The sequence below is a fragment of the Bactrocera latifrons genome, unplaced genomic scaffold (genome assembly GCF_001853355.1).
Source record: "Bactrocera latifrons isolate USDA-ARS-PBARC rearing strain unplaced genomic scaffold, ASM185335v1 scaffold_34, whole genome shotgun sequence".
NCBI classification, from domain to species: domain Eukaryota; kingdom Metazoa; phylum Arthropoda; class Insecta; order Diptera; family Tephritidae; genus Bactrocera; species Bactrocera latifrons.
In genome coordinates this window covers 1,231,343-1,251,994 of record NW_017536979.1, presented here as the reverse complement: position 1 = coordinate 1,251,994, position 20,652 = coordinate 1,231,343, and the positions used below count along the sequence as shown (strand labels likewise).

Below are 20,652 nucleotides of genomic sequence, written 5' to 3'. Positions count from 1 at the left end.
AAAAATATTCAAATTATCGTCACTTGCCAAATAATAGGCGCATGAGGAGGAAGGAAGCCACTACCAGCACATTCCATGCGAATAACTTTGACCACGGCAATAATATTTCAACAATTGTGAAGAGTTAAATAACACAATGACACTCACACAACAAAATATACGCACACAAGCTTGCAAATGCAATGAAAGAAATAATTGCACTTGTGTGGAAAACGGCGGCGAGCGGAAAAAAACGTGAACGTGAACACAAACTCGATGCACAACAAACTGCTCGAAACGAAAGTCAAATGCAAAATGATGACGATTTGGAAAACTAATGGAAACAAGCGAGTGCGTCAAAGAGAGCAATGTGTAGAACGCCAAAGCTACAACACTCATATACACATTCGCTTACAAAAACAGAAAGCCATGACAATTTGAGCCCCAACGAGCGAGGAACTGTTGAAAACTCAGTGAATTGAGTACACAATGAGCTATCAACAGTGGATGCGGTGTTATTCACTTCTTTATCAACATATGAGGTTTCAGCACGCTGCAACCGCTTTTAAGTCATCCTCGGAGCTTAAAATCTCGCGCAAACTACATACACTTGTAAACATACTACCACGCGCAAATGTATGTGTCTGTGCATGTGTGAACAGTAACGACCCAGCCCCAACCGAGCTTCAAGCTATTAAATGAGCGCGTATTCTGACTATAGATATGCTATGTGTTAGCTTTTCTTTGCAGTGTGTGTTTTGCGTGGTTTTTGTTTTGTACGTTGGTTCGTTCGTCTGTCCTTAACCGACATGCTAAGGCAACGAAAAGCAAGCTTCATATTTGTCTACAGATACAGGTATGTAGATATTCGCACTTATACGCGCACATCTGTAAATGTGTGCAGCTGTAGCGGAAAGTTTCAGTAGTCGGGGAGAAGGTGATGTTACAAAAGTAGTTGAGAATAACAGAATATGCGTTCTCAGATGATCTTGTCGGTGTTTGTAAATGTATCAAACAAATACCAATGAATTATAAACACAGTTTAAATCCATTTTTATCATATCTACAAACCTCAGACAACTCTTTGAATTTCTCTTTTTGCGTAAATGCCACCATAATAATAATTTCAACTGAGTGCATATTCTAGTTTTTCAAAGTATTTTTCAGACAATTCTCCGATAGTGCCGTAAATGTAAATTAAAGCATTAACCACTACATAAAATCATTACTGACCAATGTAATTTTATTTCTAATATCTTCTCTTCTCTAATTGCCTCTAGCGATCAACAGCAAGCGAATGTGTCTGTAAATTGTATAGTGACGAGAAAAGAGAGTAGTTCTATTGTATTTATAAAAAGGAACCGAAGGTTCGACAGGTGGGCTTGAGTATGTCACCGATTCATAATGAACCTCAATTTAATACATATCGTTTATATATGTATTTATTTAGATAGATACATGGCTATCCCAACATGTTTTCGAAAATGCCGTCTATTATTGCAAAATAATAATATATGTATGAATGTATGTAGTAGGCATGATGTCATAAGTTCAAGAGATTTGAAAAAAATTCTGAGAAGTTAGGTCTGATTATGTTTGTAAAATTAGTTTTTATCTGCATTCACACTCACAGGAATATAGGTCCCAAATATCGCCCATGTGTACATAAATACATACTATGTATCGTGTGTGGAGACACCCAAAAAGCTCGAAAGTATACACATTTCTACTTCTGTGTACATACTCACATATATGTACTTGCCAGCTTCAGAACCAAAAATACACGCAACAACCAGACAAAGATCGTGCAAAACTGGTTTTAATATATTTTGATGCGAGAAAGTGAAGCGCACTACAGCAACCAAAGCCGGCAAGAACTGTTCAAAAAGTAGGAATAGCAAAAACATACCACTCCACATGCAAAAAACAAATGTTTAAAATAACCAAATAAAATTAAAAGAATTCTAAGTAGTAGTCATTGCTCTTCCCTTGGCCCCATTCTCATTGGAAGTAGAGGAGACAATTTATAAATGCTGCAATATATACTATATAACTGAGGTTTAGTAGGTCTCATCACAACAGATTTTATCTCCCTGCAAACAAAGTAACTCAAGCTTTTTGAGCTCTACGCCGCAACGTAAGTAAATAGAAAAAAAACCTTTTGTTACATTGAAGTTTTAATAATAATGCGAAAGAGATGAAAATATGAAATAACAATGAACCGCAGTTTATCAAACTAAAATGTATGCCATGCAACTAACGAAAAATCTCGGTTCTACAGGTGGTCAAAGCAAAGTAAGAGCAGCATCCACAATAATTTATATATACATAAATGTGTACATAACTTTGTTAAATATTTGATGTGAATGAATAATCTTATGCCTTGTGGTGTTTATTTTAGCATTCCACTGTTTCGTTTGAAAATTGTTTTCTTTTTTCACAAATTTAACGCCAATACTTACGAATGCATGGAAAAAGACCTAAAAACGACCTTGTTTGGCATATGTATTTATCAGATGAATGCAACGAGATTTATCTGTAAGTAGTCAGAATTGGATGCTAGATATGTATGGACTTATGTATATTCAACATTGCTAAGAAATTAAAGTCACTAAAATCATTAAAATAATATTAATATCGTCCAAAACTAACACAGATCTAATTAAATAAATTTGTAACATTTTTTAAACAAAAGTGCCTTTCAATACTTGACCAGAAAAAATTTATATATGTAGTTTAATTTCTTTTTTATGATCGACAGGAACTTAAAATCTTAAGGCAGATGTATTTCACCACATAATGAGTATAGGATAAAAAATGGACAAGAACATCAATGGAGATTGGAGCGGGAAAAATAAACCTCTTTTAATAGAAACAAACTCTTGACACATAATAACCTATTATGAATAGAAACATTATACCCATACCGAAGACTGGATAAACGATGAAATAAATACTAAGTGAGGTTAGGTTACTGAACCGACTTGGATCAGCGGGATTCAGATCATAAAATTACACGAAATACTTGCATAATTATTCCGATGTTCTCCGGTTTGTATGATTCGGGTTTCTCGTTGTTTATTGTTGTAATTGTAAGAACACGCAGATGCGCTCATTTGTAATACATTATTGTTTCTTTTTATTTCAAACAAATCTCGCTTTGTTGAAATAGAAATTCGTACACTTTGCTTTTTTGCTTTCCGCGTCCAACCCAATGACTCATTTGGACGCACTTACAAACGAAAATGCAGTTTCAAGAACACTGACAATTCAATACGCCGGTAGTTGAGTATCTCAATACTTTTATTGTCTTGTTACAAGTCCATGCGTATTTACCACTAAGAAACATGTGTTACTTACCTGATTAATTAATCCTGGAGTAAAACCCGTTGATAATAAAGCAATTTGTTCAGAAACAAGCCGACAAATAAAAAAAATTCCGATAGTCTTTGACACTGCGTAAATGGCGAGCGGCGAATAAGCCGTAAACAGAAGAACAAAAACTCAAAAATCCACAAATGACGAGTCGTTCGTTTGCTATAACGAACGAATGGCGTGGAATCGGCAAAGGCGGTTACTTTTCACTTTTTTGAGTTTTGTCTTTGCAATTTTTACACTTTTTATCTATTGGTAGAAGTTAATATTTGCATCACTTTATTATTTAATTCTAAAATGTTTTTAATAATTGCGAATATTAACGAAATTATAAAACTTTCGAAATGAAAATTCAACAAAAATAGGAAGAATGAATAAAGGTATGTCGCTCGTGTTGCACTCGCACTTTTGGCAAAAAGCAAAATGACGTTGATAGAAACTTAAAACAAAAGGGCCGGCGAAATCCAGCCTTGCCAGACTTCATTCTTTACCATAATTGATATGATTATTCGGATTTATTTTACAACCATTGCAATATGATCAACATTTTGCAATATTAAATATTTCCCATCGGCTCACCATCAAACAATCTTCCCCAAAAAGTAATGATTAACATACATATATTATAATTACCTTCAGTAGCTTTATTGCTCTATAGTTTAGACATTTAAAGACCATCTATTATTTAGTATTTATGCATAAGTATAAAATGGGCAAATGGTTTGAGAAAATTTTACAAATTAATCATGTGAAGATTATCCTTATTTACTCAGCGCCAGTATCTTTCTTTTCAATCTCAGTTTTGGTAACATCAGATGCCGTAGTACCAACGCCAGAAGCTGTTGTTGCTGCACTTGCGTTACCCGATCCTGCAACAGCTAATGGTGGAACTGTACCAGTTACAGGTTGCTGTTGTGGTAAAACTGGATTATGGGGTGATTGTTGACCATAAACATCGTGGGGTTGTTGTGTTTGTGCTGAAACAGGTCCACCATGCTCCGGATAATGAACAGGCGAACCGTTGTGCTGTGGTGGTGGACGTGCATTCATATAATGTGAGCCTGGAGGTGGACCGTATGGTTGTTGGTAGTGTGGATATGGAGCATATTGTCCATAGGGCTGAGCAGGATGTGCCCCATATTGTGGTTGATAGTATGGGGATCGAGTGGGACCAGTTGGGGCACCGTAGCTACCATACCCACTATGAGGGGGCATAGCTGACATGGATTGATGTGGTGGTAAATGAGGGGGTAAATGTGTATGTGTTGGAGGCGGATGATGTGGGTGCATTGGTATTGTTGGCGGAACTGGTTGGGTCGGAGGTGGCTGCTGAGCAGATTGCGGTTGGGGCGGTTGTTGATTTGGTTGATTAACAGCCTGTGGTGGTGGAGTTTGTGTTGGTGGTACACTTATTTGAGATTGTGGACTTGATACAGTTGCAGATGAAAGAGCATGGTTTGCAGCAGCGCTTTCTATTGGACCAGTTTGTGGGGGTGGGGTGGGTGTAGGTGTTGGTACTTTACTGGGTTGTCCAAGTTTTATATTCGACGAAGTTGGTGATTTGTTATTTGCCTCCTTTACTAACTCCCCTCCCATTTTACCAACAGATTTCTGTACCTCTGGTCGGGGGGCCAGTGGTGCTGATGGTTTTGGACTGGGTTCAATGTCCATTGGCTCTGGCTCTGTTTTACTGCTACACTCATTCCCATCTCTTGGAGTTTGAAGTGTTTGTGTACTTGGAAGAGCCATATCTGAATCTTTTTTTCCTAAAATTTTGAATGCAGCAATTTTAACATGGAAAAATAATTGAATATTATGTTTCAATATGTGTCTTGAATCTTACCTGAAGATGGTAAAACACCAGTACCAGTTTGTACAGTTGCAGAAACGATTTTATCTTCATTAGGAGTACCCACCCCTTGCGGTATACCGGCAGCAGAAATACCACCAGAAGGATGTTCATCTGCACGCTGTCGTTCTCGCTTAATTTCGTCATATATTTTTACTACCATTTTCTGGAATGTGTCCTCATCTACTGCAGGTTTGCAATGACGCTTTAATTCTTCCTGGAAAGCCTCACTGGATTCTACCATACGTTGTTTTTTGGCCTCAAATTTTTCTTCCATTTGTTGCAGCTCAGCTTCAAGTTTCGTTTGATGCATAGTAAGTGAACTTACTTGACGTTTCAATACTTGCATACGTTGAGTAGTTACTACAGAACGAACATCCGGTACTACAGCGTCAGAAAATATCTCGTTGATAAGCCGATGGTTGCGCAAATAGCGCGCATATGCTACGTGCTTAAATGAATATCCCTCATCCTGATCGTCTTCGTCTTCTGCAGGTTGTATATCAATACGTCGTTCCTGTTGACTTTTACCACTGGATCTAGATGGTGTCTCGTGTACATCGGAATCTGTCTTAACTTTGCTCTTAGCAGCAAGAAATGTAAGGTAAGCCGGTGAATTGTGGTACGTTTTCAATGCTTTTTCGTACTCAACTTTATCAGCCTCATACTCATCAATGAATTCTTGCTTTTCTGATTCAGTTAGTTGTTTCCACATTGCACCAATCTTTTTTCCTAGTTCCCATAATTTTAAGTCTGGATATTGTGCCTTAACACTATCCCAAATACGTTTCGAGTATCTCATATATGGCAGCACAGGCTTCTCTGGAGGCTTTGGTGGTTTAGGCGTACGAGACTCTGACTGATTTTTCGAACTGGATGATTTGCCTGCCTTTTGAGGCGTAAAAGCGGGATTACCATAGTTGCTATGCGTAAATATTGGTGTAGTATCCTTATTTCGATCAGAACCTCCACCAGCAGCCGAAGAACGTGAGCGACTACTTCCAGAGCCGCTACTAGGTGCAGAGGTTGGCGGTCCTGTAGGCGCACCAACAGCAATTTGTTTGTAATTACTTGGTAGAGACATTACGTCTTAAAAAATATTAGAATATACAAGTTTTTATTTCTTAATTTCACAAAAATTTTTGGCGTCGGTATTGCCCACAGAAAATCTCACTAAATTCTACAAAATGGTCTATTAAGTATCGAAAATGCAGTGTTGCCAGCAGTACAAATAATAAATAAAATTATATCTCAATTGACGTTTATAAATTCTTGAACAGCTGATTTGATAATTGTAGAGAATGTCGAGTTTATTGGTTTTACGTGCGTTAAGAATTTGTATTAATCAAAATCATGGACGAAATTTATATAAACAAAACTTCGGAAGACAATTATTACATTTGCGTAGGCAAATAAACTCAACTTCCTCATTTCCTCAAGTACTGTCAACACACAGATTATTTGCGTCTACAACCGAAAGCAAGGATGACATAAACGCAACTTTGGTGGATAGCAACACATATGAGCGAGTTTGCTCTGAGACTCTAGACGCGCTATGTGATTACTTTGAAGAACTCACAGAGAATGCTCAAAATGTATCGTCTTGCGATGTTACCTATGGAGTATTAATTTAAGAATTTCATAGATAAATCAAATATTTACTTAAATTTTTTCTATTTCACAGGATGGTGTACTTACTGTTAAATTTGGTAATGAGTATGGCACCTATGTTATAAATCGTCAGACGCCTAACAAACAGATTTGGCTCAGTTCTCCCACAAGTGGACCGAAACGTTATGATTTCGTATCAACTAAAGGACAGTTAGGTCGATGGATCTACAAACATAACGGCGAATGTTTACATGACCTTTTGCAAAGAGAATTAAGGAAAATACTGAAAGATCAAGACTTCGACTTTACCCAACTTCCTTACGGGAAATAAAAACTAACGATGTACTAATGAGATCTATTTATTTGAAAGAATTCTAGAAAAAAGAATACGCATTGATGTTGTGGGATACGTTGAGTTCATTTGACTCTCTTAACAATTTCCTCCAAAAGTTTATTCTGTATATCTAAAGCTCGCTCTTGTAATAAAAGTGTTTGCCTCAACACGCTCATTTTTTCTTCATGTCTTCGCTGTTGAGCTGCATTGTAATCTGCAAGTGTCATATTAAGCCTTTCACCATTGAAATCGTCTGTTTTCCGTTTTGTGTTGGATATCTCGTCCGATTCTGAATCAGGAATCCTATTTTTTGAGTATTCCAAATTTATGACTGGACTTTCTTTTAATTCGCTATGTCCATTCTTATCTTTTATGTCTACTGAATCTACATCACAATCTACTAGTCCCTTCGGGCTTTTTACTAGTATTTCTTCTGTTTGCTGTGGTCTTTCTTCAGTGGCACGCCTCTCAGTTTCAATGCGTGAGTTGAAGAGTACATCATCTCGATATATCCGTATGTGTTTACTTTTACGTGAAGAGAACTTTTCATTATTTACCATAATTGTAATTAATTTATCATTATAAATTTCGTGTAGTGGTTGAAAGAAAACAAATTCTTCTGCTTCTTTTTTGGAGGAAACATTAAAGTATTGTTGACGAAGTTGTGTGAACTTGTAGCGCACTTGTTGATCGTCAAACTCAAAATAGCTCTCACGCATATCTTTAGAAATGTCGTCCCAGACGCTTTCGTATATACTATGAATTCCTTTAGGATCTTTCATATTCCTTTCATATTTATCGCGGTAAAGAGCTATAAGGCAGTGTACAGCATTTGGATAAAATGTATCCTCAAACTCAGTTTCCGTTTTAATGAGCCCCTGTGGCAGACTATTATGTGCACTTCCATTAGCTTCTTCGATTTCGTCCGCGACACATTCATCCAAATACTCTACATTTTCAACTTCTTCTTCAACGGTAGGTGAAGGTGCATGGGTTATCTTACGTTTCGTTGTAGTTCTTTTGTTGTTACGGCATTGCATTTTCAATATTTGTTTAACACTTTATATAAAATTAAATACAAAGTACAAACGATAAATATTCTAATTTACATCAGTATTTATTATAATTGTGATCCATACACTTAAAACAAATAAGTAATGTCAGGCTAAACATTCAAAATTGTAATAGAAGCTTAAAGCAGTAAGTAAAAACAAGATTTATTAGGATACTTCACGTACAATTTTGAGGCGATGTTGAAATCGATGTACAATTTAATTATTTATATACCCAATATATAAAAGAGAAACGCAATAATAATTTCATAATTACAGATTCAGATATGTTCTAAATTATTCGGGTACTTATGTGTTTCCAAGACACAATTTCAACTTTCTTTGAATTTTTAGGTCTACATATTTTTTATAACTTTTGTACTTACCCTGAGTCTCCATATTTGTCAACATTAAAGTAAGACTGCATTTATTAATATAATTCACCCCGAAGCTGTATTTACCAGCAATTAGATTTAAAAACAGTGTTTTTCATATAATATTCAGACATTTGAATGTTTTCTAAAGAATAAAATATACCAGATTTTGGTTGCAATGCGGCCTATATTTTTATCCGAAATCAAAAAAATAAAAGAGCGTAGTTAATATTACGAGCATGAACCAGTTTGACCAAAAATTCAAAATTAAGATTTTCTTATCTAATAATTTAATTAAATCCCAATGCGTAAGATGAAAGGTATTTGAAAACTTCCCTATCTTCATAGAAAACATTTCACATTGCAATACACATTAAGTATAGATGGTAAATACATTTGATAGAACTCGTACGTTTACAATATTGTTTTATTTGGAAAATTTTTCGATTAGTATTGGACATAAAGTTTTCATTTTCCAAGTTTTTTAGCTATCCTGAAATAACAAAGATCGTTCATTTATTTTGGAAAACTTTGGACATTCTCATAAATACATACCGAGAGAGACGAGACGTAATTTTTTTTTATTCTTATGCGATATTTAAATGGTTGCGAAAATTAATGTGGACCTTGACCATACATATTATTGTAACCCATATTTTGCTGTGAACCTTGTGGTTGTTGCCCCATGAAATTTTGCATTCCGAATTGCTGACCATCTCCCATACCCCATTGTTGATAGCCCGGGTAATTAGACCCGCCGTTGTTATTGTAGCCCATCGAGTTATAATATGATTGATTATTATTCATTCCACCCATCTGTTGATAGCCACTACCGCCAGGATATGCTTGCGGCTGAGACGGTTGACCTTGCTGATAATAGGGCATAGTAGTTGGCTGTATTGATGGGTGAGTCTGTTGCTGCATTGCTTGATTTTTCTGAACTTTGGGCACATTTGGTACATTGGACCTAGTCGGTATCTGTTGTCCTTTCCCATCATTTGTGTGTGTTGATTTAGGATTAGTTTTCTGATTTGAATTACTCTGTTGCAATGAGCCCATCAAATTGGCAATTAAATTTTGGGTATCGCTCAGTGATATATTAAGACCAGCACGATTAAAAGTCAATGCATTTGGTGATGATGATACCGGAATAATAGGCGCTGGAGCTTGTACAGGAGCCGGCTTCTTTTGGGAACGAGATGCGCTGGGCTCAAGGCTTAACATAGATTCTCCTTTAGATTGACGTGAATTATCACTTACTTTTCGGAATGCCGCCTTAAACACATCATCTACATTATAATCATCATCTTCGTCTTCATCATCTAGACTAAATCTATTTGGATTCGAAACACTAGCACCACGACGTCGATCATCATCGTCATCATCGGAAATGCGACCACGTCCTTTGCTAGTACAAGTAACTGGAGACTCATCAAAACGACTATCACGAGTGCGCGATCTTTCTCGGGGATTGGACTTACTTGTACTAGCTGAGGGTGATGAATAAGCAGCTTCAGTTAGATCAGCCAGGTTAACAAATTTTCTCAGTTTTTCAACACGTAATGGGTCAGCTGTTTCCAATTTCTTTAGATGTGCTATCAAATGATGTTGCTCCTCACTCGACAAGTGCTTAAAGTTTTGCAAAAGTGTTTGTAGGTCAGAGTCCGTTAATGATTCCAACATGTTGTTAGCACCATCATTCTTTGCATCTTTATCAACTGTCTCATTTGAAGCGTCATTCTCATTGATGTGTCCACGAACATTCCCGGTACCTATTTCATTTTCCGTCAACTCTTCAACAATAGTCGGGAAAGCAGCCAATGCAGTAGAGGTTGTAGATGACGATGGTACATATATACCTAATTGAGCTAGCAAAGCTGCAATTTGTAAAGCTTTACCATCCAATTCTCGTTTTTCTTTCGATAATTTTACGAATAAAAGGAATATGTAAATCAACTTATCCATATCCTCGGTGGATACATCCTCGCGTCCTTGAAAGACTAAAGCGGCAGCCAATTTGGTGGAAATAACTTGGCGATCGAATGGTAAATCTTTAATACTAAAACTGTCTGATTTCTTGACTTTAATGGCTGATTCGCCATTATCGTTAGTTTTTGCAACCTCAGTGTTAATATTATTTGATGAGTTACCTAAGTGGGTGTTAAAAATAGAAAAACATCATTTAATATTTGAATGCCAAAATGGAAGACATACTATATTATGAAATATTTTAGCTTTTACTGTTTTGTTTTTCTTTGATATTTGGCTTCTCTTCGTCACATTATAATATTTTCACTTACACTTAAAACTTTAGTACGGATGCACGAAGTTGGCAAAAAAAGGAATCGGTTTTTAAGTAGGAAAAAAAAAACGTAAATAAAGCGTTCTCGCAAATCTTCAAATGCTTAGACAAGCGACGGGACGGTCGAAATATTTCACAATTCACTTCGTTTAAGTATGAGTATAAAACTAAGCTGATTCAATAGTTAAAAAAACACTTGCATTTTAGCAAAAACACCCTTTAGATATACGAATATACTTAAATATGTATTCATACATTCTATATAGAGGTTTACCACTCTAAAAATTTTGAATTGGTGGTACGATAGAACGATTTAAAATTGTATAAATGTTATAAAAAAAAAAAACATTTTATCACAACACAACTTATAAACTCGGAAATTTCAATTTACACTTTTCCCCGTGTCACATCGTGTTTTTTTTCTCAAATAGGTTATTTTACCTTAACTTTATAAAGTAAATAGAGGTTATATAACATAGTTCATATACAATTATGCCTTATATACCTACGTTCACACATGTGAGCCACTTTCTTAATTTTTATTTATTTGCTTCATAATTATATTCAATATAGAATATGTTATATTTTAACGTTATATATACATATATGTATATATGTACATATATATATTAAAGTTTTGTACTTACTCTTTCGAAATGATTGATACTTACCTTTGGTTGAAACCTGATGAATTACAGTAGCAATATTTTGTATAGCTTTTTTTACAGCTCTGATTTTTTGTTGATCGTCTAGCACGTCTGCTATTATTGTACCTTTCAATTTTTCTTTGATAGTTTCAAAAAATACCACGTGGTCCTCATTAAACAACAAATCGTCTGCAGAATTTGCCTTCACCTTCTCCAATGCCAAGGCCTTGCCCAACAAATCAACTACTTTTGGCCCAAGACTGCCCAGATGGTCCTCAAGTGCTGTAAGCAAACGCAATACAGCAACAACCGTGAGTGGTCCATTGTCTTCAGGCTCCGCTTCTTCTCTGGTCGTTGCAGATTTAGAATTGGGTGATGGTGAACGTTCATATTTTGGATATTGGTGAGGTTCGAGAATGCGATAATGTGATGATCCAGCAAAATGTGCTGAAGATACAGCTGAAAATCTTCCGCGTGGTGGATATGATGAACTGAAATACTCACTTTCAACAACGGATGGTGGAAAATTTCGTGTTGGATGGCGATGACGGTGGGAATGCATGGGATATGCATTATACTCATCCGAAAGTGGACTTTTTGATAATGATGAGGAACGATCACGTGACCGCTTATAATCACGACCACGTGAGATACGTGGCGACTTGGATCGGGAACGACGCGAACGTGAATTCGATCGAGAATGTGTACGTGTTCGGAGATTTCTACCGCGAACCGGTGATTCATCGTCACTTATATTAATAATATCGCCTGAATTTTTGGAACGTTTTGAGGCAATGTCAAGGCCACGATCAGAAAGCTTTGGTCCTAAAACATGACCTCCAGATGTTATACCTACAGCATTTCGACCAATATGTACTTTGTATTTTTCCTTCAGCTGGTCGACCATCTCCTCTGCATCCTCTGGCAGACCAAGTTTAACTTTAATTTCTTTCTTCTTTTTTTCTACTTCTGAGTTGAACAAATCCTTCATGCGTTTAGTCCAAAAAGCAATCCACTCAGGTTTGTAATCGTATTTATTCGGGTCTGTTTTCTTTTCCATCTGTAACTCCTTATAACGTCGGTTCCAAAATTTCTTCCATTCATCAGGATATAAAGGATGTTTCTCCGGGTTCTTGTCATAATCTTGTTGAATTTTTTCCATTTGTTTAAGCTGTATTTCAAGCATACACTTATATTTTTCCCACTTATACTTTTCTTGTGCAATATGCGATGCCTGCAGCGATAGTTCTTTTGGTGTTGGGAGCTTCTTTTCAGCTTCCTTACGATCTTCGCTTCGTTCTTCTTCGAAAGGCGGCGAGCGTCGGACTCGCGGCAACACCCGATAAGCAGGTGATTGTTCCCGTTTTTTTAATTTTTTCGAATTTGATGGTCCATCGGAGTCACTTGAAATTTCGTCCAAGTCGTCGCGGTTTGATTTTACTGGAAAGTCTTCATTTATACGTTTCGGAGCTTTAATAGTTATTTGTAAAGTTTGTTCCATCTTGTTCGTAGTTGAGCTCGAATTGGGTTCCCAAAGAGATCGATCGATCACGTCAAGAAAGTTAGGACCATTTCGTTCGTCAAAATGAAATTTATTATTAATTTCTCCAACAAATTTGGCTTTCATACGACGAAAGTCATCGCTATTAGCAACCATTAACTTTAAACGACCATGGTGATCTTCTACAGCTTTAGATAATTTTTGCACAACACTTAAAAGGATCTGATGCGAATTCGGTTTGTATTTGACAGGATTGAATTCACGTACCGCCGTTGGGAAATGTTTCTCTAGATACTTTAGGCGATGATTGTAAGATGTCCAATGTTGCATTATGGTACGTGGATCACCACGCTTATCACAAAGCACACAAAAGTAACCAGGTTCACGACGGTCATCTTCGTGCAATTCAAGTGTATACTCAAGACCAACCAGAGCATTACCTTTGTATTGATCAATTGCCTTTTGGATTTGGGGGTCTCGATTTATTTCATCCTCAAAACCAGGCGGTACTGGTTCTCCCGCAATTATATTCATATTTTCACAAAATAACACAATTTCTAATACACTAGTTCTAAACTTTTACGCGTTGTAAACTATAGCAAAACTCGTTAACAAAATTAGGAAAGGTTGAAATTCTCAAGATATTGGGTTATATGTATGTAGTAGCACAAAGAATAATGCAAATATTGTTGAATATCTTCTCTAATTAAGATACAATAAAACGAAAGTATATTTGTCATTTAATCTTGCTCAACACAAGTAGAAAATTGTATTTTTATAAAAATTCTATTACACTGAAAAGACGCCTGAAAAAATTAATATGTATATTTTCGGCTTTTTTGTATGCAATGTCCTCAAAACGCAGTGTTGCATATCGATTTCCCATATTTTCTTCTATTACAATTCTTTTGCTAGAACCAAGTGGTGAATTAATAACTATTTTCACATATCTGCTATTAGTCAATTTTAGGGCATTCACTATTTGTCTATTGTTGTGTACATAATATATCAGCAATGTTGTTTTTTTGTTTTGCACTTTTGACACATGCAGACTATGAAAACGGCAAAGTACAAATTAAATGAATCTAATAAGAAAATTAAACCAAAAACACTCATTTAACACTGAAATCATATGAAACTTTAATATGTGATTTAATGTGTTTATTTACAAATGCAATTTTACATAAAACAACTTATTGCTAACACTAATAAATACTTAGCTGAAAAGGGTTAAAAACTCTTGCCTTTACAGATTTTATTTACTTTTGTTTCTAACCTAGAACATATACAGTTATTATTAAAAGTGATATAGAGATAATTAGAAAAATAATAGTAGGTGACCAAAATATTACACATTTTAAATTAAAACGGTAAATTAAAAATACGGCAGAATTTTAATTATTTTGGTCAGAGTTTTTCTAGCCCTTCTACTACCAACTGAACAGGACATACAGAACTCATATGGGTGCTTCTAAGCTACTCAATAGCTTGCAATTTTCGAAGCGAAATCGCTTAAACAACAGAATCGCCAAGCACAAATGAATTGTAATCGCCATATCATTGTGTGCACTTGTACGCATACATTCTAAATTCTAATAGTTTCAGTTATCTTAAGCTATATGAAAGTATTTGGACTCTTATTTGTTTATGATTTTAAAATATTGCAAAAATCTTAGTCAGGCATATCAATACTGATTATGGGCATCACTGGTTTCATGTTATCATTTTTGGCTCCCTTTTTGCTCTTTTTATCGTGCTTGTCGAAGTCTTCTGTATGTGCATTACTAGTAGAAGCATCCAAAGGAACTGATTGCGCAGCTGCTGACCGATCCACGTGATAAGATATATTACCATATTCCTGTAGGAAAGGCATGGCCGATAACAAAAACTGGTGGAAGGATTTACGTATTCCGAACCACCATTTGTTTCCACCTTTTGCACTAAAACTTAGTCCAATTAATGCAGATAGTGAAATCATTAAAGGACTGAAAACAATCATATAAGGAAACTTTAGCTCTCCTTCCAGTTTATCACAAATTACAACCTAAAAATAACATTATGTTATCGTATTTATCATATATGTTAAATGTGTTATAATTCACACCTGAAAACAAAGCAAAGGAAGTACTGTGCAAATATTTCCTACAGCTGCATTCAAAGCAGCTCGCTTTTGCTGTAAAGATATTTCCGGTGCACGCATCATAATGCCGCAAAATATTACATTGTATAGAACACCTATAGAGATATTTTAGTTAGGAGCAAAATTTAAATTTGGTTTACTTACTGACTAAGCTCAAACAAATAACTATCCACATTGGTACAAATACCACTTCCCAATTCCAGTTGACGAATTGGTCTAATTTAAGAGGCAACGACACGAACTGCAATGCGTTAACCGCCAAAAATAGCTCCAGCTCAAAAGAACGATCGTGTTTAACAGCCCACACACAAGCTCCGACACTCGCTACCGACCCAAATATTAATGGTATGAAAACTAGCACCCAGAGATGTCGGCCAGAACTTAATTTGTCACAAGCGAGCAATTCGAACATGAGTAAAATAAGATGCAGTGAGAGGGATATCAGCATTGCCTTGAATTGCGTGTACGAGTCACCTTCAAGTCTACAATAAAAGGAGAGAACGTGATATTGAAATTCGACTTGATTAGCCAAAAGCATCGCACTACCGATAATGTGGGTAACGGCACCAAACTACAGCACCGACTGCGGCACCCAAAATGGCGATTCCTTTCCATATCCATAATGGCATAAAAATGGCCCAATATGGCCAATCTAGGAGAAATTGTTGAGAACAGTGTAATTCAATGAAAGATTTTTGAAAATCTTACCAATGCCACCATCTAAGCGGAGAGCAAACAATATTATAAATCCAAGCAAGCTGCAGTGCACTACGAATTTGCTGCATGAGTAAAATTAAGAATAGCAAACACAACATTAGTGATCTAAGATATACTATCTATACTTATAAGTATGTGTGTATAAGCTCAGAAATATCTCAAAGCCATTTCATTCAAAACAAAGCATTGGTTTCAGTTCATTACCATTGCTAACATTACAATTTTGGGAGCTACTTTGTGCTCTGCACCAGTGAATTTATATTCGCATTAGCTCAAATATATTCATTACAATCTTCAAAACGCATGTTTAATATTGTTTTTTCACGAAACATTTGCTTACCTGGGATTAAAATCCCTAAAAAATGACTGCAAATTCATAACCACCTATTCCCCTTTGCGTTCCAAGGTTAAAGCGATAACCAAAAAATCTTTGTTAGGAAGTGATTGTCCCTTTATATAAATTTACAGGATGCTGCCAACGATTGAATAGTTACTGAAGCTCTTAATTTTTCATTTGGTTGGAGGCACTTACAGATTACATAACTATATAAATCTTGTTTGAATACTTGGCATTTTTAACAATATTCATCCGCTTAAATCATTTTCAGAAGAAAAAAGTTTAACTTTTCTTTCGCCTGTGTTGCTACAAAACAATAAAACCGAATAAAATAATCATCAAAGACAATGTTGACGTATGTCAAAATAAAAGAAATAACAATACTTAGGGTTGCCAGCTCTTCATCAAATATTCTGGTGCAGATACCCGCTTCTTTTCCATAAACAAAATGATTTTTCCGAAAATATGAGCTATAAAATATAATAATTCTATAGATATAGTTAAACTGAACGTCGTCTGACACAGCACTATTCAACGACGCTTCTATATACTCTTTTTTTTTTCTATTTGAGTAATTTTTTTGCAGTAACTTTTGATTAAAAGCTGGAGATAAGAAATAGCAAAATGTTATCTCTGCAAACTCAACACACACGTGGTGGAAATTCACCCAACTGTCAAAACTAACGTCATTGCACTTTTTCGTTCTTTTCATCGGAAAATCTGTGAACTTTCCCACTTTTTGTTTCGAAATTCGGGAAAGAATTTAATCAGACCTGTATAAAAAGCGTGATAAATTGCAGATATAGGTGTTTAAATTGAGAAACTTGAGAGTGTAAATAAATATGGGGAATGTTTTGGCCGCATCGTCTAGCTCTAGCTCATCGCTGGACGCTGCCAAATTGGGATTACCAGAATTGTCAAGTCCGTCGCAGAGCCCTTCCGCTACTTCAGCGACGTCTGCGGCGCCTTCTGCCGTCGACGGAGGAGATATAAAGGAACAAAAGCTTGAGAATCCTGGAACTGTTGAAGAACTGCATAAGAAATGTAAAGGTGAGCGTGTGTGTTCTTTCAAGTCACCGGTTTAGTTCCACTACAAGTGATGACATAACCCAAACGCATGTGAAAGAATGGTGTTTTCATGTTATTCGTTGTGGTGGTAGAAATGACAGCTCAAAAGTGCTGTATGCTGCTTCACATACACCAAACAAACCCCTCACACTTCATTTCCTTTTTTATGTACAAAATTTCAAGTTTATTAATTGTGATCTGATATCTTTATCCTTTGGTACTTTGTAGATATTCAAGCTATGACCTTTGAAGGTGCGAAAATTATGCTGAATAAAGGCTTAAGTAATCATTTTCAAGTTTCGCACACTTTAAATCTCTGCAATACACAACCAAGTGGGTACCGCTTTGGTGCTACTTATGTAGGTACCAAACAGTTCGGGCCGTCAGAAGCTTTTCCAGTGTTGCTGGGTGACATTGACCCTTCCGGAAATCTAAACGCCAACGTTATACACCAATTCACTCCGCGCATTCGTTGTAAATTCGCCTCGCAAGTAAGTGAATACTGACTGACTGAAAATTAGTTATTGTTTTATTTTTTTGATACAATTTAATTTCCATGTTTTATTTCACAGATACAAGATTCTAAACTCACAGCTGCCCAGTTAACAACTGATTACCGTGGTGATGACTATACAGCCTCCCTAACCGTTGGCAATCCAAACATTTTTAATAATTCTGGCGTCTTTGTTGGTCACTACTTACAGTCAGTAACTGATCACATCGCCCTTGGTGCAGAACTTGCCTACCAATATGGTCCTAATGTACCCGGCGGCCAAATAGCTGTGGTATCAGCAGTTGGTCGTTACACACAAGCCGATTCTGTGTGGTCGGGAACTTTGGGACCTGGTGGCATTCATATCTGTTATTATCAAAAGGCCAGTGAACAGCTGCAAATTGGTGTTGAAGTAGAAACTAGTCTAAGAATGCAGGAGGCTGTTGCAACGATTGGTTATCAGGTTGATTTGCCGAAGGCTGATCTCGTTTTCAGAGGTAAAAACGAATTTAATATAAATCACCATAAATTTTTAATTATATAATTTATAAATTGTTTTGCAATCGTAGGTTCATTCGATTCCAACTGGAATGTGTGCGGTGTGTTGGAAAAACGGTTACAACCGCTTCCGTTTTCATTTGCTTTGAGCGGACGCTTGAATCATACCAAAAATCAGTTTAGACTCGGTTGCGGCTTGATAATTGGATAATTAGCTTCTCAGTTAATAGGTGTAAAGGGACTGCAGCAACAGTTGCAGAGATAAAGACGGAGAGTTTAGTATAACAACAACTACAGTAGTATCAAACAACACAACAACAGTAGAAGGGCTGGCAGAAAATATCAAAACAAATATACGTTTATCAAAGACTACAACTCTTATTTACGAGAACAATGACTATTCAAAACACTTACATTTACAATTCGTAGTTTTACTTCTTCCGTAGAGAAGAATACCGATAACGGTGAAATATTGGTGGCACTTTTATCAACTTTGAACGAGATTTAAATTGCATCAGTGATTATTAAATTTAAACAGTCGTTCTATTTGTCAAAAATTCACTAATGTGCAACTCTACAATAACACTTTTAAGTAGATTTCACTTTTAACAGCAAGGAGCGACAGCAAAATATGGAAAAGAATCAACAATTTAAGAAGAGCAGCCATACGAGAATTGACACAAACAACGCTAATGCTCTGTCCAATTTTAGCAAACACGTCATTGTTGTTACAGTTAATTAAATTTGATTTACAAACTCCTTTTTGTAGTTAAACAATTTGTTATCAACAAAACCGAAATTTGCCTTTTAATTGTTTGAAGAAATTTTGCTTTTAACAACAAAATTTAAATTAAAAACATTCAAATTTACTGTTAAGAATAAATAAATGAAATATAGAATTATACATACATAGATATGTTATTATCTGCTTGGTCTGACTGGTCTGACTGGTCTGACGAGTTGCCCACGGACGATGCGGAGAGAAGGCAGCACCCAGCTCACTACTTAAACGGCAGCAGACGGCAGTTATGTATTTATGTAATTAGACATTTTTGAAAAGTAAACCGAGTTTATGCTTAATTGCTACTTTGTCTTGTTGTGTAAACACATTCGTTTTTGTTGCTTGCGAGTGTCAAACCAAAAATTAGTACAAATGATTTGCATTTGTTTGATTGCCAAACTCCTTAACAAATACAAAAACAAAAAAAAGTTCATTTAATAAATAATACTGCTATTGCGAACTGTGCAAAATACTGATCTATGCATTTGAATGCTTTTAATTATTAACTTAATTTACTGCATTTGCAGTTGCAAGTGCCGAAATGTGTTTTTTTCTATTTTAGTTTGCCTTTAGTTGTTAATTTTGCCAGGAGTGAAATGTCTCTGGCTGGCCACGATGTGAGCTGGTAATGGAATAAATACCTAACAAATAACACAAAGAGCATTAATAGTTAAAGTTGTAAAAAGTAAAGGAAATAAACACACAAACAAACAAAAACTGAAAATTATTATAAAAACAACAATTATACTAGTACACCAATGGCATGCGCCAGCTCAGTTATTTTCACGCATTCAGAAATAAAGTTGAAAATGTTAAGTTGAACTAAATGGTGTAACGGTTTTTGTTATATGATCAGTGCAGAAGAAGGAGTTATGGAAAGTGATCTCCATGTGCAATCCGGTAGACGGGTTGTCGAAAGCAAGCCATCTCTCTTCGATTGGAGTGCCTCAATAAAGCTGTTTACTTCAGACTCGATTAGGTGCGCAATGGCCTCATTTACGGAATTTAAGTCCCCAGGGCCGATGGCATCTTTCCAACACTTCTGCAAGTGGGGGGTACACAACCAGCGAAGCTGCAACGAATTGCTTAGATCTGCATATCGGGTTACTATGTACGTGCTCGACAGCAGCACTGGAAATGATGCTGGATTTCATACTGCTACACAAGTAATTAATCAAGCAGTTAAACACACAATGCTTCAAACGACATCAGAAGCCCTAAGCCATGAAATACTGCTGGCTCTTCTGCCAAAGGACACCATTAACAAAACAGTAAACTGTTGATTCGACGTTGAAACTATTGCTAAGAGGGAGCACCATCAAGTGAGATACCGAAAGCTCGAAAACGCCAGAGGGTATTGTTGCAGGAGTCACAGGACCACTTACCATGCCTACATTCTCGTAGTTAGTTTTCCAAGCGAACTTTTATGCTAAAAGTCGTTGTGTAAAAACCTCCAACGCAACTATCGTTACGAAAGTATTTCCATACTCAGCGATTGTCAAGCGGCACAGAAAGCGAACTCCGCTCAACAGACTATATGATCGTAACCAAGTGCACATTATTTGCCTGCCTGGTCCCAAGGGTATAGCCGGGA

General features: G+C 36.2%; 7 protein-coding genes across 13 annotated transcripts in view; 2 read left to right on the top strand and 5 right to left on the bottom strand.

Annotated features, from left to right (window-relative positions):
- LOC108971334 (moesin/ezrin/radixin homolog 1) overlaps positions 1-3,772 on the bottom strand; it is a 34,891-nt gene extending 31,119 nt beyond the window's left edge. For 2 of the 4 annotated variants that reach the window (XM_018937318.1, XM_018937313.1), the window contains exon 1: positions 3,340-3,772. The gene's annotated coding sequence lies outside the window, so the exon portion shown is untranslated. Of the gene's footprint in view, positions 1-147; positions 295-3,339 lie in introns of those variants that run through there. The other 2 variants (XM_018937315.1, XM_018937316.1) reach the window with 1 other exon arrangement.
- A 201-nt stretch (positions 3,773-3,973) lies between these two features.
- On the bottom strand, positions 3,974-6,413 carry LOC108971391 (SWI/SNF-related matrix-associated actin-dependent regulator of chromatin subfamily E member 1). The gene is made up of 2 exons (XM_018937427.1): positions 5,198-6,413; positions 3,974-5,120 (listed from the first exon to the last, which is right to left on the bottom strand). Exons 1-2 carry the CDS (start codon positions 6,285-6,287, stop codon positions 4,120-4,122), a joined length of 2,091 nt encoding a protein of 696 aa, XP_018792972.1. The 5' UTR covers positions 6,288-6,413; the 3' UTR covers positions 3,974-4,119.
- Positions 6,414-6,474: 61 nt separating this feature from the next.
- LOC108971394 (frataxin homolog, mitochondrial) lies at positions 6,475-7,163 on the top strand. Its single transcript, XM_018937430.1, has 2 exons — positions 6,475-6,825; positions 6,888-7,163. Exons 1-2 carry the CDS (start codon positions 6,505-6,507, stop codon positions 7,143-7,145), a joined length of 579 nt encoding a protein of 192 aa, XP_018792975.1. The 5' UTR covers positions 6,475-6,504; the 3' UTR covers positions 7,146-7,163.
- On the bottom strand, positions 7,158-8,672 carry LOC108971393. 2 transcript variants are annotated; one of them, XM_018937428.1, is made up of 2 exons: positions 8,587-8,672; positions 7,158-8,207 (listed from the first exon to the last, which is right to left on the bottom strand). In XM_018937428.1, exons 1-2 carry the CDS (start codon positions 8,625-8,627, stop codon positions 7,232-7,234), a joined length of 1,017 nt encoding a protein of 338 aa, XP_018792973.1. In that variant the 5' UTR covers positions 8,628-8,672; the 3' UTR covers positions 7,158-7,231. The 2 variants fall into 2 exon arrangements, with proteins under 2 accessions (XP_018792973.1, XP_018792974.1); XM_018937429.1 differs by lacking the exon at positions 8,587-8,672 and adding an exon at positions 8,387-8,523.
- On the bottom strand, positions 8,627-13,811 carry LOC108971390 (uncharacterized protein CG7065). Of its 2 annotated transcripts, none has more exons than XM_018937425.1 (3): positions 11,548-13,811; positions 9,130-10,724; positions 8,627-9,067 (listed from the first exon to the last, which is right to left on the bottom strand). In XM_018937425.1, exons 1-2 carry the CDS (start codon positions 13,556-13,558, stop codon positions 9,190-9,192), a joined length of 3,546 nt encoding a protein of 1,181 aa, XP_018792970.1. In that variant the 5' UTR covers positions 13,559-13,811; the 3' UTR covers positions 8,627-9,067; positions 9,130-9,189. The 2 variants fall into 2 exon arrangements, with proteins under 2 accessions (XP_018792970.1, XP_018792971.1); XM_018937426.1 differs by having other exon boundaries at positions 8,627-9,062.
- A 453-nt stretch (positions 13,812-14,264) lies between these two features.
- LOC108971414 (transmembrane protein 185B) lies at positions 14,265-16,572 on the bottom strand. 2 transcript variants are annotated; one of them, XM_018937464.1, is made up of 7 exons: positions 16,414-16,572; positions 16,222-16,353; positions 15,873-15,943; positions 15,711-15,816; positions 15,309-15,646; positions 15,129-15,259; positions 14,265-15,068 (listed from the first exon to the last, which is right to left on the bottom strand). In XM_018937464.1, the coding sequence occupies exons 2-7, from the start codon at positions 16,257-16,259 to the stop codon at positions 14,697-14,699; spliced, it is 1,056 nt and encodes a 351-aa protein (XP_018793009.1). In that variant the 5' UTR covers positions 16,260-16,353; positions 16,414-16,572; the 3' UTR covers positions 14,265-14,696. The 2 variants fall into 2 exon arrangements, with proteins under 2 accessions (XP_018793009.1, XP_018793010.1); XM_018937465.1 differs by having other exon boundaries at positions 16,222-16,572.
- A 329-nt stretch (positions 16,573-16,901) lies between these two features.
- On the top strand, positions 16,902-19,542 carry LOC108971415 (mitochondrial import receptor subunit TOM40 homolog 1). The gene is made up of 4 exons (XM_018937466.1): positions 16,902-17,268; positions 17,515-17,777; positions 17,859-18,276; positions 18,349-19,542. Exons 1-4 carry the CDS (start codon positions 17,061-17,063, stop codon positions 18,486-18,488), a joined length of 1,029 nt encoding a protein of 342 aa, XP_018793011.1. The 5' UTR covers positions 16,902-17,060; the 3' UTR covers positions 18,489-19,542.
- Positions 19,543-20,652: the final 1,110 nt, after the last annotated feature.

Coding starts and splice junctions, on each gene's coding strand:
- LOC108971391 (XM_018937427.1), bottom strand. CDS start 6,287: ATGTCTCTACCAAGTAATTACAAACAAATTGCTGTTGGTGCGCCTACA. Junction 5,121..5,197: donor TGGTGTTTTACCATCTTCAG/GTAAGATTCAAG, acceptor TCAAAATTTTAG/GAAAAAAAGATTCAGATATG.
- LOC108971394 (XM_018937430.1), top strand. CDS start 6,505: ATGTCGAGTTTATTGGTTTTACGTGCGTTAAGAATTTGTATTAATCAA. Junction 6,826..6,887: donor CTTGCGATGTTACCTATGGA/GTATTAATTTAA, acceptor TCTATTTCACAG/GATGGTGTACTTACTGTTAA.
- LOC108971393 (XM_018937428.1), bottom strand. CDS start 8,627: ATGCAGTCTTACTTTAATGTTGACAAATATGGAGACTCAGG. Junction 8,208..8,586: donor GACAAATATGGAGACTCAGG/GTAAGTACAAAA, acceptor TTTTATATAAAG/TGTTAAACAAATATTGAAAA.
- LOC108971390 (XM_018937425.1), bottom strand. CDS start 13,558: ATGAATATAATTGCGGGAGAACCAGTACCGCCTGGTTTTGAGGATGAA. Junction 10,725..11,547: donor TCATCAGGTTTCAACCAAAG/GTAAGTATCAAT, acceptor ACACCCACTTAG/GTAACTCATCAAATAATATT.
- LOC108971414 (XM_018937465.1), bottom strand. CDS start 16,259: ATGAATTTGCAGTCATTTTTTAGGGATTTTAATCCCAG. Junction 15,944..16,221: donor TTTAGGGATTTTAATCCCAG/GTAAGCAAATGT, acceptor TTACTCATGCAG/CAAATTCGTAGTGCACTGCA. Junction 15,647..15,710: donor TGCCGTTACCCACATTATCG/GTAGTGCGATGC, acceptor CTTTTATTGTAG/ACTTGAAGGTGACTCGTACA.
- LOC108971415 (XM_018937466.1), top strand. CDS start 17,061: ATGGGGAATGTTTTGGCCGCATCGTCTAGCTCTAGCTCATCGCTGGAC. Junction 17,778..17,858: donor GTTGTAAATTCGCCTCGCAA/GTAAGTGAATAC, acceptor TTTATTTCACAG/ATACAAGATTCTAAACTCAC. Junction 18,277..18,348: donor GGCTGATCTCGTTTTCAGAG/GTAAAAACGAAT, acceptor TTGCAATCGTAG/GTTCATTCGATTCCAACTGG.